The sequence below is a fragment of the Corvus kubaryi genome, unplaced genomic scaffold (genome assembly GCF_017639235.1).
Source record: "Corvus kubaryi isolate FWS band 111438036 unplaced genomic scaffold, C.kubaryi_AGA036_p1.0 37394, whole genome shotgun sequence".
NCBI lineage: Eukaryota > Metazoa > Chordata > Aves > Passeriformes > Corvidae > Corvus > Corvus kubaryi.
The window spans coordinates 3,349,119-3,366,861 of NW_024581133.1; the positions used below are offsets into that span (position 1 = coordinate 3,349,119).

Here is a 17,743-nt window from a genome sequence, read left to right on the forward strand (position 1 = left end):
CAATGGAGTATAGAAGCTTTCAAAGAAAACTTTATAATGGCTGTTGCAGCATCCAATTCCAAATGTAATTTATAAATACAGAATTCCTCAGCCTTTTTATTGTTGTTTTCTACTCATGATAGGAAGTTTAGGAAATAAAGAGAAAAAACCCCAACAACAAACCAACAACACTTCGCCTTGGTTTACTTCGCCTTAATTTTTGTGCAAGACACGGTACCCCTCTGCTGGGCAAGAGCAGATCTAACAGCAGGGAGGGGTGAACCAAAACTGATGGAACAGTAAAACAAAATCAGCCTGTGCAGACTGAAAAGAAAAGTAAGGAAAGAGGACTAAGGCAATGTATGGCTGCCCAAATGCCTGAGAAAGTAAGGGGCTCAGGTGGAAACCATTAAACAGAATTCAGAATTTAGACTTATTTCTCCAGAAAGTAACATTTTTCGTAACTTCTTTAAAATTAGTCATCTTGCAGCTGTCATCTTGACAAACACCAGTTCTCTAATTCCAAAAGTAACCATTGCAATATTTAGGATAACAGGAAACTGAAAGGATTCCCTAAAGCAAAAGAATTTTTGCCCATGAAAAAGCCAATTATGAGAGATGAAGCTTGTACAGCATCAATCTGGTAATGCATCTGCCATAAATGCTTATGCATTCATAACATTATTTTCCAGGACAAGGTATGCCAAACCTTAAGCAAACCTTCAGAACAGTTTATCTTTTTTCCTTTAGCCATTACATTCTTTTTAACATGACAACCACAGGACAATTGCACACATAAGCAGTGATGCAGAGGCAAAACCAAGCCCCTACCAGAAATGTGTGATATCACAAACATTTTTTGGGAAATGCCAGTTAAATCTTGCTCTGACCTCTGAAGTGTGATAAAAAGAGAAGCTCAGCCTTCGTCTCATCAGCCCTGAAACTGGAGTATAGTTGCCCATTTTGTTTCAGACTTCTTGTTTTGTTCTACAAATGACTCTGCTCAGTTCTCTAGGGGTTGCACTACTACTCATCAGATTGTAACAAAACGCTGTTTAAGAGCAGCATTCCATTACATGACTTCTAGGAAACAACTTCTATCTTTGTTAAAAATATAAACACAAACCAAACTTTGGTAATACTTTTTGCCCCTTTTATTAAGAACAGTCATTACAGGTAACATACAATTGGCACAGATATACATGATCATATCTCTACCTTTAAGGAATCTATTTACAGACTATTACAAAGTGACCCCAAGTGTGCAATTACTGGGGTCTGCATTGGTTTTTCATACTGAAAACCTCTGGTTTTCTTTCAGTTGTTCAGGTGATTCTACATTTAGCTTGTCTGTGTGATCAACAACAGCACATTGGCTTCAAATACATTTATTTTAGATGTCTGTAAGTGCCCACAGTGAAAAGCTGCACACAGTACCTGCTGTAAGGTATCAGAGAGAACAGTCTTCTGTATGTCTCTGCCATCCAGACTTGTCCTTTTGTACCACTTTTCACATTGAAGGCTGTCACTCCAAGCCTCTCACTTTGTTAACCAATGTTTGCTTCACTGAGAAAAACGTTTCCTAAACCATTTGTTTAGGGACCAGGAAAGAGGACAACTCTTACCCACAGGAAACTCTCCAGAGCAGAAGGAAGTCTGTAGTGACAGAAGCAGATACAGCCTCTCAGCTTTCTAACCAAACCTACAGCTATACAGGGGGAAAGAAGTATCTTTCTGTAGTCATTACCCACATTCTCAACAGCACTACATTAAGTAAGAAAGAATATCAGTCCATATGCCAAGATGCACTGTCCCATTTCCTGCTCTTGTTTTAGGTCAACTGGAAGCTTCTTTTTTCAGTTTTTCTAAAATCTCATCTGGTGTCATTGATACCAAAATCTTCACCACTTTGTCACGTGATTTACCCCCCTGGTTCAGACAAACACAGAAAAAAACCATCTTTCAGAGAATTACCCTTTAAGTTAAGGAAACAGTGCTATTTGTAAAATGTTGATAAAAAAATCGAGCAGTTTGCCCATGATTCAGGAAAAACAAGACTCAAAGCTTTTCATTTCTACCTTTTCACAACACAGTGCTCAATTCCTTAGTCATCTTACCATTTACCACTACTCTTCAAAAGACTCCTACAACTACTCTGTTAAACCAACAGATAAAAATAAAAAGCACCATTTTTCATTGTGCTCTTATGCTCATAAACTATAAATGGAAATGGCTGGAAAGGCTGACTTCAAGTACAATGAATTAATAAAACAAATTATTTATTCAGTGCAATGAATAAAACGAAGAGTTTCCACTCACTGAATTAAAGACATGTAAATTCTAACACAGAGAAACTCTGGAGGTCCAGCTACAACCCAAGTGCTTACATACCCTCTTGCTTATGTGTGACAGTTAAATGTCAGAATATTTTGACTCAAATATGTAAGTTTTTTTTTTTTAAGAAGTGAAAAGTTATTAATCAAATGCACATTCTCTGCAAGACAAATTCTGTGAACTCATTTGACATGAAAACAAGAGAATCTTTGAAGAACACAGAACACATGAATTACAGATTTGCAAAACATTATCATGGTAACTCTTTTGATTAAAGGATCTCAAGATCAGCCATAGTTCTTCCTACACTAAGTTTGTCCTCAATGAATCATTCCATTAACTCAACTAAACTTTTTAAAGTGTCTTTCGGACTGAACTTGGAGTAACTCCCTGTACTCAATGTGTAAGTTTCAAAATCCTGATTTTCAATTGCAGTAGGGCAAAACTGAAAGGAAGAAAAGGAAGTACCTTCTCTAAAGTAACGTCACTCTTCTTCACTTCAAGCACCTTAGAGAGGTAGCGACACAGCTCTGCATTTGCCTCCCCTTCTGATGGAGGGGCAGCAATAGCTACACCTACTGCCTCAGCCGTCACATCTGTAACAAATAGTGTGAGGAGGTGATGCTCAAAATATTCAAAACAGCTAGTCATTGTTCCCTAAAAATGTTTATGCTTTCAAAAGCATTTTAATTTAAAACCAAATAAATGTATAGATTAGCAGGTGATGACATTTCCGTATTTCATAAATTCCCTCGACTGTCAGCCAGTACAATCAAATATAAACTCCTGACATCACAAGCAGCGAAGCCTTCATGCCGTAGCAGAGTGCAGTCATGAGTTACCAGCCTTCTCACACGGGGGCACCGCTCGGAGCTCCGAGCCCATTCTGGTGCAGGTGTTGTCCTGCTCGGCACCACGTAACAAGACTCAAACCAGGTTACCCCCCCAAAAGCCGCTCGTTAAATTAGCTGCTCAGAGAGTTACACTGCCAGTAAGTTCCCTGTGTCACCAGCGGAGCCTGGACACTGCCACAGCCCGTGGCTCTCACACACACGCGGGGTGTGAAAGCGGTTCCAATGCGTGCAGGCGCAAGCCCAGGGCTGTAGAGGAAGAACACGGTTTATTAGAGCGAACTTTTATGGCTCTAATAAAACCGCACACGCTCTTGGGACACAAACAGCCCGCACTAAACCACACATGCCAAACGGAAGGGTTTAGCATCAGGATTCACCCCGTGCTCACCGCGCCACCCAGCGCTGCACACGGGGGACGCCAACGAGCTACTCCTGGAGAACCGAACTACTCGCTTTAGTTTTCGGGTGGGATTTTGTGCGTTCCCTCCCTCCGTCGCTGTTCCCCAGGGTGCCCCGGCCCACAGACCCACCTGTGACGGCGCTGCAGCGGGCGCCGGGCTTGGCGCGCACCGCCACCCTCACGGAGCCGCCGCCCGCCGCCACCACCGGTCCCGCGGCGGCGCCCGGCTCCGCGGGGCCCTTGGCGGCTGCTTTTCCCTGAAACAGAGGAACAGGCGCGGTCACCGCGGGCACCACCCGCCCCTGCCCCCCTTCCCTGTCCGGGCCCTGCCCGCACCTTCCCGGGCATAGCCCTGCCGCACCGCACCGGCGCCGCCCGCACCCGCAGGAACCCGGCGAGGCTCGGCATGGCCGGGGCGGCCCTTCCGGCAGCCGCGCTGGGCCCGCCCCGGGGCGCCTGCGCGCTCCGCTCGGTCCGGCCGGGCCTGCCTCCGGCTCCGGCTCCGGCTCCGGCTGCTCCGGCTCCGGCTCCGGCTCCGGCTCCTCCGGCGCGGTCCGGCCGGGCCTGGCTCCGGCTCCGGCTCTGCAGCGGCTCCTCCGGCACGGCCGGGCCGGGCCTGGCCCTGGGCCCGCAGCGGCTGCTCCCGCACAGCCGGGCCCGGCCCCCCCGTCCGTGCCTCGGAACAGCCCCGCGCCCAAGGATAGGAGAGTGCACAGAGCTGGGGGTTTGACAGACACTTGTTCTACACACGGGCTTAGGACACCCCAAACCTGCGTGACCTCCCTGCTTTCCCACTTAAGAAAGGAAATTTTCTTATTTTTTCTCCTGCATTCTCAAATCATTACTTTAGTATAACTTGGGGGAGGATACAGGTTTTTGAACATGAAGACATTCTGTTACTACATGGTACATACTGCAAGACACTGAATACTATATACATACAGCAATTGCATCAAATTATTGTATGCAATCTGTAAAACTCGTTGCACACAAATAATCCTTAGGTTTATACTAATTTTTTTAGTACTAGAATATCTGATGATAAAATAACATCATTACAAGTCTTGTATTCTCATTTTCACATTATACATTTTTTATAGGCACATATGTATATACAGTGGCTATTTGCATAACCAGTTCTATATTCCAAAACAGCCCTTCTGAACTAAGAGAGATTCTGGAGAGATCTGTTTGTTGCTGAATTTGAGTTAGTATTTATTTCTTCAGTGCAACTGCAGATACTCTCTGCAGTGCAAAGTCCGTTAATTCTCCATGGCGCTTGGAAAAAGTCAAGATGATGGCAATATGAGTCCAGCTTTGCTGATGTACTTAAAAAAAAATACAGTAGCAATCCATGTCCATAGGGTCAATCCAAGGTCATTTTGGAAAGAAGTGCAAGACGGGACCACAGCAGCAGCTTTACTGTCTTTTAAGGACACATCAGAAAAAACATACACAAGTTGTTCATAACAAGTAAGAATTTTCCAGTTCAAAAAATGAATTTTACTACATGAGAAACAAAGGGGTGAAAACACAAAGTAATTAATCACAAGGTACTATTAAAAGCAACCTTTTCAATATACAGGGTACTTATTCCACTTGACATTTTGTTAAGAGGAAAAGCTAAATTACAATCTACCAATAAATGCAGAAAAAAAAATTGTTTTTCTGGTAGCCCTCAAACAAATTAGTTTTGTTTTTACACATTGATGTAATTTCACAGAATTTTTAAACTGCTGCCAATAGTGAGCTGAAGTCCACTGACACACCAACACATTCCAGATTATCATGTAAAACTAAGTATAAAATATTATTTCTGGTATCTGTCCATCTTCTATTGATGTACCATTGTTGTTACCTGGTGAACTATAAAAGACAAAGCATGTTTTGCTAGCAGTAGGAGATTCATGGATCACTTTCTTCAAACCTTTTGTTCCATAGTGGGAATCCGGACCCTGAAAAACATCACAAGAGATTAGCAACAGAATGGAAGTGGGCAAGACCTAAAAATTGCTGATGTTCAAACACTACTGACTCAGGCTATTTTAGTAGTATAAAATTTCTGTACCCACATCACATAAATTATGTACAAAATCGCAGACAACAGGAGCAAGGGCCCTGTGTCTAAATAACAAAAAATATATTTCTGTGACAGCAGACTTAAACCAGTTGATTTTATCCAACTACTAATGAATACTTTCTAGTATTTCTCCTTATCACAGAGGTTGTCTATATTCTCACTTAGTTCCCTGCCTCAGCTGCTTTTAATGTGCAATTTTTTTTCCAACCCACTCAACTCTGGTTTCTGTATTGGTAATTATATTTAGAAGAATATTAAAAAATTTTGGAGAGATAAATTTGTCCACAACACTAAGGGGAGACTTTCTGAGAACAAGTAATTCTTGCCTATTATTTCAGCACTAGTTTATAAAAACTGATGAAAAAACAGCTGTTTTCTTGACTTTAGCTAGTGGTTAGAATATCCTTGATAAAAGAAATCAAACTTAAATTTTGATAGAGAGCTGCCAGATTACATAATCTAGATAGTGCTTTTTTTCTCACACAGAACCAGCTATTAGAACTCATTCTAACTCCTACATCAAGCAAAAAAAGTGGGAAGGCACAAAGGATCCAATTATGAATTCCATGCTGTGGCCCAGAAGAGGTGTAACAGTCTTACAAGTTACAGTGGAATTTTTACTACATCCTTCTTTAGCCCTAAACTTAAAACAAATTCAAGATCTAGAAGACACTTTCCCATCAGAAGACTGATAAAAGAACAAGTCTTGCATCAAAGTTAACACTTTCTTCTGTACTGTTAGACATTCTTACTTTCAGCGTTGCACAAGCTGTGTAGCACACCGTGGGCAGAATCTCTATGGGCTCTTTGAACATAACTCTGAAGGTACTGGCTGTTCCATCACAGCTAAATCCAGTGTCATTCTGTCCTAGCGTCTGATTCTTCTCATAATCAATTATCTGGACAAAAGCATGAAAAGTGTATTTTTATGTTGACAAGCGTGAGAAAGGTTCTGATTGTATGCACATGAGAAGATTACAAGCAAACACTTGCCTACCCCACCCTGCCTAACTGCAAGGACAGAGCAGTCTCAGCTGGAAAGAAGCTGTGATTTCCTGATACCACTGGAGCTGACGCAGCAGGTCGGAACGATGGCTCGCGAGTTTTACAAGGGCTGTGGGCACTGCTCCAGCCAGGTTAAAGTCTGTGCTTGGGAGATGAAGAATAGCTTCCAGACCTTCAGCTTCTGACCTTCATATACAACATCTGATCCTGTGCTTAGATTTGCTGATCTCTGTACACCTACACAGCCCACATGAGGGAAGCTCGTTCGCTGGCTGTGGCTAGTTTAGAAAACAAGTTTTTACAGAGCATGTAGGCAGTCAATGACACCTTCATAAAAGAAAACATGAACTTGTGATGTTACATTTTATACAATTTATTTTTTATCTTGACTCAATATAAAAATTACACTCAGAATACACCATATTTATTTTGCCCTCAATTTCAGTGGCAAATAGGAATCACTAGTTCAAATGTAGTCATAACAGATACCTCCCTTCCCATTTTGGATTGCAATCCTGATCCATGCTGCCCAGTACCTCTTGCAGAAGTTGGATATCAGAGCTTTAGAGTAGAGCACTTCTCCTGATTACTGCACTAAGAAGAATCCTATCAGCTTGAATAGGTTATTATTAAATTGCCATATAATTTTTAGTATTACACAAATGAGATGAAGCTCTATTCTAGGCAAAATGTACTTTAATTTTTTCCCCAGCCACAATCAATAGAAATATTAACAATTATAATGCTGAAGTCCTAAGCCCTTTTCACATAAAAGATGTATTTGCAGGATACATTATCACTACTTTATGACTAGTTTTAAATGTTTAACTCTCTGAAGCTCTGCTAGTACTGATGCAGAGCCAAGAAGAAAGCTAGAGGCACAAGACTTAAATGACTGTCTGAGAAGACTGTGACAAAGTTTCAGATTCATCAGTTATTAAGGGTACCTCCAGGATAAAGAAAAACTATATAAGATGGACAGCCTTAATATGAACCATAAAGGTTTATTTAGTCTTTCAGTTTGAATCAGGAAGATCTTTTTCAAGTGAATCTTCTGATCATTCCCACTTAATATGCATTGGTTTTCTCTGAAAATATCTCAATTCTTTTCAGATTAAATAAATCCAGCAAATATCCTGAGGGAATACACCGAATGCTTGTATCTGCTAACAGGAATTCAGCTGAGAGGTTCAAAAAAGGGTTTATGTGAAATAAAAATCCCCAGGTATGTTTAGTATAGCTGCTAGGTTCCTGAGATCAACTCTTTTCGTTCTAAAGATCCTGTCTAGTGCACTATGCTACTCATTTACAGGGATGTATAGTTTGACAAAACCAAACTGAAGGTACTTCAAATAGAGGAATTTGCAAGTGAGCTTTTAAAGTGAGGAATGTGGAAAAGCCAAATTCCTTCAAAACCTCATTCCAGATACATTCCGTTTGGCACATCATTAAGAGGAAAGGCACAACACTTTTTCCTTAAGAGACAGAAATCCCTATCCTTAAGTACAGAGTAGTCAGATAATAATAATCATCAAATAGGAAGCAGAAGACAAATTGTCATTTAAACAGAATGTCCACTAAGGAACTGAAACAGCAATTCCAGCACATGCTAGAAGTCTAGGAAGATAGGGACAAAAGAATTTCTGCCCCTATATGAAGTCACAGACTATTTATTTCACAAAATTTCTCATGCACCTAATAAATCAATGTGGCATGGTAGTACCAGGTTATGAACTACACAGCACAGGGTAAAACTGTGCCAGTCATGGAATGCTAATATTTGTTATAAAGCTTAGAATCAAAACAAAACCAATCTCTACAAGAAAAACAATTCAAATTGACTGAAATTCCACACTTAAAAAGGAAAAAAATAGAGTGCTGGATCAATACTAGTAGAAGACAATCCTGACCACAACATGCTAAGGGATCTAATAGGCTACAGGAGCAGGAAATACAATTTTAGTGGTGTCTTCAGTTACCCGCTGGGACCGGGCAAGGGTCACATCAGGACACGAAGCAGGGGGACATTTTTAGATGCTATCACTGGCCACTTTGTGAGCCTGCTAACCAATTGCTCAGTAGGAAGAAACACATTCCTTGATTTGGTACTGAGTGATGAGTAGGATCAGATTCAAAATTTCATAATGGAAACACTATGTAATAGTGTCCATAATATACTTAGAGTCAACACTCCCACATGAACAACAAAAGCAAATCCCCCACAGCTTTGCTAAATTTCAAAGAGAGGAATATGAGGAAGCTTGTTCAAAAGAAACTAAAAGGAACAATTAGGAAAATCAAATCCTTTTAAGAAGCATGCAGGCTACTGGAGGACATAACATACCCAAGTACAGTATCAATACATATCTCCTATTAGGAAAAGCTTGAGAAAAGCTGGATGTTGGAAAACACCTACACTGAAAATGATTGAAGGACAGGAGAATACAGGAGAAAGGGAGCAGAGTTTCACAGTGTTCTTCCTTTTGCCTAGTCACCCACTTATTCCCACCTGTGACAAAACACAGCTTAGACTCCTGACCTATTGATTGCTCCCTCCCAAATATAGACCAAACCTTTTGCAAGTGCTACAAGTGTAGTTCCTGTACAAGCCTATTTAAACATAATACACTGTACCTGTATATTAACTTGATAGTCTGTGGGTCCATGAATAGATCCATATAATCCAAATCCCACTATGGAAATTCTTCTGTTAACTGTGAACCTGGTAAGACACAAGCCAAGAAAGGAATTCAAACAACTGTGGTGAGTGTGTTACCTTATTTCAAGTAGGAAAAAGACTCCCACTGAAGAGTAGGGAAGCAAACTGAGAATGGCATTGCATTTCTTTTTTAAATAGCATTTTTTATTTAGATTTCAATACTAAGAAAAATACTTTGTCAGCTAGTTAAAAGCTTTGTTAATTCCTCAAGATACTCAGTATTACGAAACAAAACATAACCAGATTCTTTTCAGTATCTCCAAAACAAATACACATAAGACTTGGTATTTCAAAAAGGAATATACAGGTAAGACCCAATCATTCTAGCATGCACCCAATCCTCCTGAACCTCATTCTTTGCTAGTTTGCATTTTATGTGTGTAATAGCCCAAGTTATTAAAAAAAAAAAGGAAAATATCAAACGTGTGCAACAGAGCCAGCATGTTTGCAACTGTATCTTATATGAAAATGTCAAAGTTGAATGATTTGTTCCCTTTCTTCCCACACATTTCTGTCTCTCCTTCAAATAGTTTCCGAAGTCCTACCTGATCCTGTCACTTGTTCCACTGTAGCCCCAGCGACTCTCCACCTGCTGGAACCTATTAATGCTGCATTCTTTTCCTCTAAGGCAACACCTTGGTCGGTCAATATAATCTACTTTAGGTTTAGGATTGACAGTAAAGTGCAGAAAGAGATTTACTACTTCCCGATCCGACAAGATTCCAGATTGAGCAGGGCCTGTGAAAAAACAAAACTTCTAAGATGATTTGAAGGATTACCCCAGCTGTTGCATTTAAACCACACATATTCACAGACTGAAGACAACAATAATATTTTCCAATGGCCAGAGCATAATCTGCAGAATGTTTTGCTTTCATTTGTGCATCACAACTCTTATTAGTACAGTATTAACAACAGAATTGAGTGTTAAGCATCTAAACACAGTTAGACAGCACTGAAAGATGGTCTAACAGTAAGACAAAGAACTCCAAAACTCACCTGCTGCAAACTCTTCGATAGTCATTAATGGAAAACGGATTAAGGAAAGGGCTCTTCCAAGGACTTTTTGTTTGTTCCCAAATGTCACAGGCAGTTGTTGTCTTTGACATTCTGCTTCTGCCCAGCGAACAACAGCTCCAAAGAGCCTACTTTCTCGAATACTGAGAGTGTCCCTTTCTAGAACTGCACATAATGTATCTAAAGACAAAACAGTTAGCAGCTTTAAATCAGTTTTCATCCAAGGCAGTAACAGTGCTACATTATGTAGCTTAAAATACTGAGCACACACAAAGAACATTCATAATAAGACTATTAGCTTTGTCTTATTGTTACATGTGTGCGTATATATATATATTACACATAATTTACCTTACATAAAAAGTAATCTCTCAATGACACATAGACTTCAAACTAAAAATTAATTTTCCTGCTATAAAGACAGGATATGAACTTCTTGATTCCTAAGAGTGTAACTAACCTCTGTAGTGATAGCCAATATCCTGAAGAATCTCCATGGCTAAAGCAACATCAAAACTCAAAGTGACCAAGCAGTGAATGCACACTACTGAAAAACCAAGTTACTCATGCTGACACCATCATACTCTCATCTGGGCAGCCAGCTGCCCATCTGGAGCAACTATAGCCACAAGCAGCAGTGGTGCACACAATACCAGTTTAAAAATACATGAAAGTGATCTTAAGCATTGACATATTTGCCATCCATAAAGCCTGAAGGTGAAACACAAGATCTGAGGCAAGGTACATGTTTTACAAAAGCAACTTATCCTGTATTTATCACTCCTGGCCTTCTTTGAATAACAGGTATGCACAAATTATCATGGAATACAAGTCAAAAAAATAAATGGGTTTTTATATTCTGAATCTTGTGTCTTTGGGAATTTTTATCTGCCTTGAATTTAAGTAAAGCATGTTTGCAGTTATAGAAAATAGCATATTAGAAAGTCAAAACAGATTGAGACTTACCAAGACTATAGGTCACTCACAGTCTTGGTACAAATCCCACTGAACATGAGTTAACAATAACTTTACAATTTCTTTAAGCAGTGAAATACCTTCCTTCAGTCTGACTTTTTCCCAGAATCTAGCTGAATTGGAGTAAAACCGTAGACACATATAGTGGCAATGAAATTGAGTAAGCAAATTTACAACTGCTAGCTTTTGATAGAAGATTAAACAGAGAAACTAACAGTTTATATATTCATTTTTTAAAGCAGGTTTCATTAATTGTACCTGATCTGTGCAACTTTGAATAGATAAGTACCATGTGGCAGCAGAACAGTGTGACTCCTGCTGCATGTACAAAGCAGGTGTGGACGCCTCAGGGACGAGGCACAACCCTCAGCAAGTGAAAGCTTTGGCTTCAACGTAAAGTGTGGTGTCACCACAGTGGGAGCCCTGGGACACCACCACTACTCCAACGGGGACACGATGCAGGGGAAGCCAGCTCAGGAGTGAAGCTCAAAGGAAAGCACTGCAGGGGTGGATAACCAAGAAGGGAAGAAGTGCTCGGGACTCTGCATACTCAGATGGGGGAAGGAACTATCCTGTGATTTCATGCTTAGAACACACAGAGTGACTTACCTATGTCGATATCTGTAAAGCCTTCTGCACTTATGGCATCCATAGTGCTTTTGTCTATTGTGTCAAGACAAAGACTAGCAAGCTGCGGTTCATCAAACAAACGAGCCTGAAAAGATAAAGAAGTGCATCTTAAGCATAAAGCTGACAAACTGCTAACCTTAAAAAGCAAACTTTTTACTCTAGTATAGACATAAATTAAAATAGAATGATTTGTCTAAGTACTCTTTGTGTTTATACCTTGAAGAGCACTTAAAATCTCAAAGGAGTACATAATTAAGGAGAATTTATCATTTCCCTCCAATTACCAATTTTCCTAGTAAATCAAAATTAAGCTTAAATTTACCTACTTGAGTAAGCAGCATAAAGGCATTATCTGCTCGGAGATGCTTTGTTAGGAAATCCACACAATGTGCTTCCAGGGCAGGGACTGCATACTTTTTAGCAGTGTATAAAGTAGTCATGACTGTTTCTGGACCAATCTGAACTTCATCTGAATAAAGAAACCTATAAATAAATACACAAATACAGATCATAAAAACATATCTTTAGCGGGCAGCCAAACACAACAGTCTCTCTGCATTTAGAAAACAGGCCAAAGATTTGCATTGTATACAGTGCAACAGTTGACCTAACTGCATTTTTATAAATAAAGAAGCTAAGTTAAAGGGTTGAAGAAAGAGTATTATGTTAACCTAATGGCATACATTTGTTTTAAACATGTATTACTCCCTCAGACTGATCTGGCTGTACTAGTTATACATAGCTCCCCAACTGCAAACAACAGCTGAGCTGCAGAATTACTTAACCTACAAATGCATGCTCTCAGTTCATCAGGAGAATATCAATGCACGACCCTCTATGGCTGTATTCCTGAAATTCATTTACTGACAGTGCACACTGGCTTCCCCTCCATGAGGAAATAGTGTCAAGGACTTAGATTGTGAGAACATCTTATGTCAAAGTTACCCCTCTGTAGTATTCAGAGAGGAAAGGGAGTACATTCTAGCAGATGACCTTGACTCTTCTATTCCTGCCACAGCAAAACACTCTGGCTTGTCTCTACTGCTTGAGGCAAGAGGATTGGTTGAGATTTTAGCATAAGCTGTGAACCAGAAGATAGGAGCCTCCACCAATACCAGGAAAAACCCCCATTTCCTGAGCAGTTGTTATTTGAGACTAGACAAGATCAGATCTATTTTAAGGTTCTGTATGGAAACTATGACTTTTTAAAAATAACTTTTCTTACAAGTGACATTTAAGATAATTTTAGCAAAATTTCATCAGCCTTTCAGATAACAATCAAGAATAGTCTGTGATTTACAAAAATACATTTGTCCCCAACACATAAGTAATTAAACATAATAAACCAAGGCACACTAGCAAATGCAAGAATTCCACAATGAAAACTAAGCCTTTCCTTTATATTTCTTAATATTTGTTCTTCAGAACATCCTCGAAATGAATGACACACGGAGACAGAAGGTGTGTTTAGAAGGGTTTTTAAATGTAGCAATAAGCAATTTGTATCCAACAAGAGAAACTTGTGAAATTAACAGACTTGTTAAACCTCCTTGCAACATAGAGAAATCAAAGTAATACAAACCTAAAGTTTCAATGGAAGTTCTTCACCGTTTACATTTCTTATATTCCAAGGAAATTCTAATTGTCAGTAGTTGCAAACACACACTAAACATGGTGTTCAACATTAAATTTGCTGCCACAATACAGGTACATATTTACCATTACAAGACTCCACTCAAACAGCCAGCTTGCACATCACTTCGGAGATGTGAATGATGCTCTAGATTAATTTTTTAAACAGGATTTAAATTGAACAGCACCTAGGAAGAATTAATTTAATCAAATGCTAACTTTTTTCCTAAGTAAAAGTTTCATACAGCTCAATTAGAACTGATTTATGAAAGCTATGAACTATTATTGTCTGTTGATGAAAACGATGGGCTGACTTGCTAGTCACAACTGCTGACAAATTTACTTTTAAGAAACTAATATTTCATGGGTACAACTTTTGCATACTAAATTGACAAGTTCTTCATTAAAGCACTAGAACGATGCATTTACATTTTGGTTCTAAGATTTAAAATAGTCAGTTTAATATGCCATAACTTTCATTGCATGACTTTATAGGAGCTTAGAGTCCAAATCATCTAAGTTGATTAACAGGCTGTAAAAAAAGCAATACTGCCATGCAAACTACAGTCTACATTTTACCTAATCAAAAAAAAAAAAAAAAAAAAAAAAAAAAAAAAGAAAATTCCAAGTTGGTTTTGGAACATGATTTTGATTTTACTCCTTAAGTGAATCCAATCTGAAGCCAATGAAGTGACACACCAGAGGAGCTCATCTGGCTTGTGTTTCACTTTCTGCTCTACCTTCTAAAGAAACAGGGTGCAGTTCTAGGTGTGTCTTCCCTCTAAAAAACCCCTGCTCATATGTGCCAAGAGCTGTGTCTCTGTTAACTCTGCCCTCTGTGGCACGCCTGAACTAGCACAGCTTTATGTTTACACCACTGTTCCTCCTCCACTTAACTCAGTGGCACCGATGATCACTTATCCTTATTCCCTCCTCTCTTTCCCTTTGAGACACAAACAACTTAATCTTACTGGCATGCAGGATGAAGGAATGGGAAGCTGGGGGGTGTATGTGCATACTGGAAGAACATTTTTAACGACCAGAACAAACAATTTTTCCAAGTGACCATTCAATCATTCAGTCTACATAAGCCTCTCATACATTTTATGCTCCTTTTCTTTACTCTCAGGTTAGCACTTCCTTCTCCCCTGTTTGAGCATCCTCTCAGTAGTTGAAATGTTTTCACCATTATAAAAGTACACAAGAATGTTTTTTTCCTGTTAGTCATGATTACCCCTCTATTTACTGCTTGCCAAAAGTCTCTGCAAAGATTTTTTAGAAGACAGACTGCTAATTTGTGCCATGTCATCACTTTCCTTTACCCTATGATCAAAGGACAAGCTAGCTTACTGTAAAATACAAATGAAAATTTAAAAAAAATCTTATTAAAACCAACAAAAAGAAACCCTAAAGCAGAACCCTACTGAGACAACTTGAATTTTTTTGATCATTGATATTCAATTTGCAGTTAGAAACAGGAAAAAAAAAAAGTTGTTTCACTGGGAAACAGATCCCAACTTTGTGACTTTGATATTATTTCAGCTCTTAAGGATTTATCTGTCAAACTACTTCTTTTTTTCATCAAAAAATCTTTGACTTTAATTTACAAGTAGCCTTTGTCAGTAGATCTTTATGAAACACATAAACTATAGACATGACTTGACAAACCACATGAGTAAATAAAATGGAAATGAGCTGAGGAACATTAATTAGAAAATTATCCTTTTAAAGTTTTGCATTACTTAAACATTTCCATGACCTGCTGTTCATTTGCTACGTGTAGTCAAAGATGCTGACTTAATTTCTAGCCAATATACCTCAGACTGCTATTTGCAAACACTAAAGAAATGTCCTCTGAAGGGTAACTATCATTATGTGACCAATTTACTAATGATAGATAAAAGAGGCCAACAGTACAAGGTATCATTCCTGCCTCTTTCAGTCAACACCAGGAAAAGACCCCATGTTCTTTCCAGCATGGAAAAAGTCCAGTACTGGCATGTATTAAAGAAGTTCTCCTTAGATATGTTTTTAACAAGGTATTGCAAAGTATATTAATTTCAATATAAGCTGAGAGAAATATACATAACATGGAAAAATGTCCTAAAAAGCTGGCACAGACAGCAAACCTGAGATGTTTCAGCAGTCCACCAGTGTGGTGATACTCAGACAAGATAAAAGCATAATCAGTTTACTGATGCAAGCCATTACGTACTGGCGGCTCTACCAACACAAGATGGCTTTTGTTTGCTTCTAACAACACCTCTTCATTCACTTCTACAGTTTTGAAATACCATGCTTCTTATCTTTACTTAGAAATCTCTTAGAAATCTCTGTTTCTGTGTTTCTATTTTTACCCAAACTTCTCTGATTGTAGCCACTTTTCACTGTGCAGCGTTTTCCCACATATATAGAGACAAACATGTACATGTGCACTGTCATTTACTTTTAACCTTTGAAACCAATCTGCTCTCGTTCCCCTGCACAAACTCTCCACCTTTGCTAAAAATCCACTCACTATTTGGTAAAAATCCACGAAGAACAGCTCCTTTGCTAATAGCAACAGAGAGACATTGCTGCTGCATGGGGGTTTGTCGGGTTTTGTGCACATCACTTGCTTCAGCTCCCGTGTCCATGATTACCGAAGGACCAGGTGACTCTTAATTGTTCCTGTCTGTTAGGCCTCAGCAAAAGAAGAAAGTTTGCCAAGACTTTGGAGTTTTTCCTATTACAAAAAACTTTGAGTCGCTACATACTTATTTCCAGGCAATAATATTACTTGTTTCCCAAATGTTCATAACAGAGAACTGTTTTATGTATTTTTTAGTTCTGCCTAGCAGAGTGGTTTCTTTGATAATAAGGTTATGCAGTTTAGTTGTGTTACCACACCACAGCCTGAGGCACAAATAAACTATTAGTAATTGTTTTTATGAACACCATAAATTTTATTTGCCACTACACTGAGTAAAGAGAAATGGTAGGTGAACTCATCAGTTTCGTGAGCATGCGAACTAGCAGATCCTATTCAGCCCAAATTAGAAATCACTAACACACTTTATATCATTTTTGCAATCACTGCACTCCCAGTCTCACACTCAGATGGTCTGGGAGTAGAAATCAGCTGGTTACTGCCTTCTGCTGCACGTTCCCTCTCTGCCCAAGTATGACTACAAGGGGTGTTATTATGGCAAAAATATATAACAACTTATTACCATCCCTGACAAAGAAAAGTGAACAGGAAGATGACTCAGACTTCAAAGTAAGTATCAAATTTCAAGGTAAGTATCAAATGAAACTAAAAGCTTGGTACAACAGCCTCTGTCCCTTCTTAGTTACTATTAGAAGATGGCTGGATAGTTGCAACACCAAGGGGACGCACTAATTCTCATCATTTTACTTAAACAAACCAAAACATTGAATCCAAGAGCCCAACCAGACACCCACCGAGTGCTTCCCTAAACGGACAGTCAGCTGCCATGGAATTAGGGCACTTCTCTTGGGAGAACAGTGCAGGCTAAAGAGCAAGAAGGGACCAAAACACGTTGGCGGGTGACCTGGCGTGGAGCCCACAGGGTATTTCCGCGCCTTCCCTGCATCTCCCTCCGGGGACGGGCATTAGGGAAAGGCCGGGCTCCGTGGGGACAGGAGCCGGGAGGGGCCGCGGAGCGAGGAAAAGGCACCGGCGGCCAAGCGGGGCCCCGGCGCGGAGCCCCCTCCGTGCGCGGCCGCCCCCGCCCCGCGCTGACCTGAGGAGCGCCAGGAAGGCGGCGGGCTCCACGTCGGGCAGCTCGATCTCGGCCGAGGTGGTGGCCATGCCGCCGTTGAACATCGCGTCGAACACGGCGCTGCCGGCCGCCAGCACGAACCGGTGGGCGGGGATGCGCTGCTGCCCGGGCCCGGGGGGAGCCGCCCCGCCAGCGCCGCCGCCGCCGCGGGCGCTGCCCTTGCCCACCACGAAGTGCACGTCGCTGAGGAGCTCGTTGGAGAAGAGGAAGGCGAAGCGCTCCCGCAGCGAGCCCTTGGTGGCCTGCCAGTTGTACAGCGGCTCCCGCTGCAGCACCGCGCCGGCCTCGGCGGCGGCGACACCCGCGGCGGTGCCGGGCGGCATCTCCGCGGGC

The 17,743-nt window shown here is 40.5% G+C and overlaps 2 protein-coding genes across 2 annotated transcripts; both read right to left on the minus strand.

Moving 5' to 3' along the window:
- Nucleotides 1-1,118: 1,118 nt before the first annotated feature.
- On the minus strand, nt 1,119-4,011 carry CUNH15orf40 (chromosome unknown C15orf40 homolog). The gene is made up of 4 exons (XM_042039492.1): nt 3,904-4,011; nt 3,698-3,824; nt 2,782-2,909; nt 1,119-1,908 (listed from the first exon to the last, which is right to left on the minus strand). Exons 1-4 carry the CDS (start codon nt 3,973-3,975, stop codon nt 1,816-1,818), a joined length of 420 nt encoding a protein of 139 aa, XP_041895426.1. The 5' UTR covers nt 3,976-4,011; the 3' UTR covers nt 1,119-1,815.
- Nucleotides 4,012-4,614: 603 nt separating this feature from the next.
- BTBD1 (BTB domain containing 1) lies at nt 4,615-17,737 on the minus strand. Its single transcript, XM_042039493.1, has 8 exons — nt 17,372-17,737; nt 12,320-12,476; nt 11,973-12,078; nt 10,371-10,568; nt 9,917-10,109; nt 9,287-9,374; nt 6,400-6,546; nt 4,615-5,522 (listed from the first exon to the last, which is right to left on the minus strand). The coding sequence occupies exons 1-8, from the start codon at nt 17,731-17,733 to the stop codon at nt 5,364-5,366; spliced, it is 1,410 nt and encodes a 469-aa protein (XP_041895427.1). The 5' UTR covers nt 17,734-17,737; the 3' UTR covers nt 4,615-5,363.
- Nucleotides 17,738-17,743: the final 6 nt, after the last annotated feature.

Excerpts from the sequence above, each read along its gene's own strand:
- CUNH15orf40 (XM_042039492.1), bottom strand. The coding sequence starts at position 3,975 with ATGCCGAGCCTCGCCGGGTTCCTGCGGGTGCGGGCGGCGCCGGTGCGG. Across the intron at positions 3,825-3,903 it reads GCAGGGCTATGCCCGGGAAG|GGAAAAGCAGCCGCCAAGGG; the intron begins GTGCGGGCAGGG and ends CCTCTGTTTCAG. Across the intron at positions 2,910-3,697 it reads CCGCTGCAGCGCCGTCACAG|ATGTGACGGCTGAGGCAGTA; the intron begins GTGGGTCTGTGG and ends TATTTGTTACAG.
- BTBD1 (XM_042039493.1), bottom strand. The coding sequence starts at position 17,733 with ATGCCGCCCGGCACCGCCGCGGGTGTCGCCGCCGCCGAGGCCGGCGCG. Across the intron at positions 12,079-12,319 it reads CCTTTATGCTGCTTACTCAA|GCTCGTTTGTTTGATGAACC; the intron begins GTAGGTAAATTT and ends TTATCTTTTCAG. Across the intron at positions 10,569-11,972 it reads CTTTACAGATATCGACATAG|ATACATTATGTGCAGTTCTA; the intron begins GTAAGTCACTCT and ends TTTTGTCTTTAG.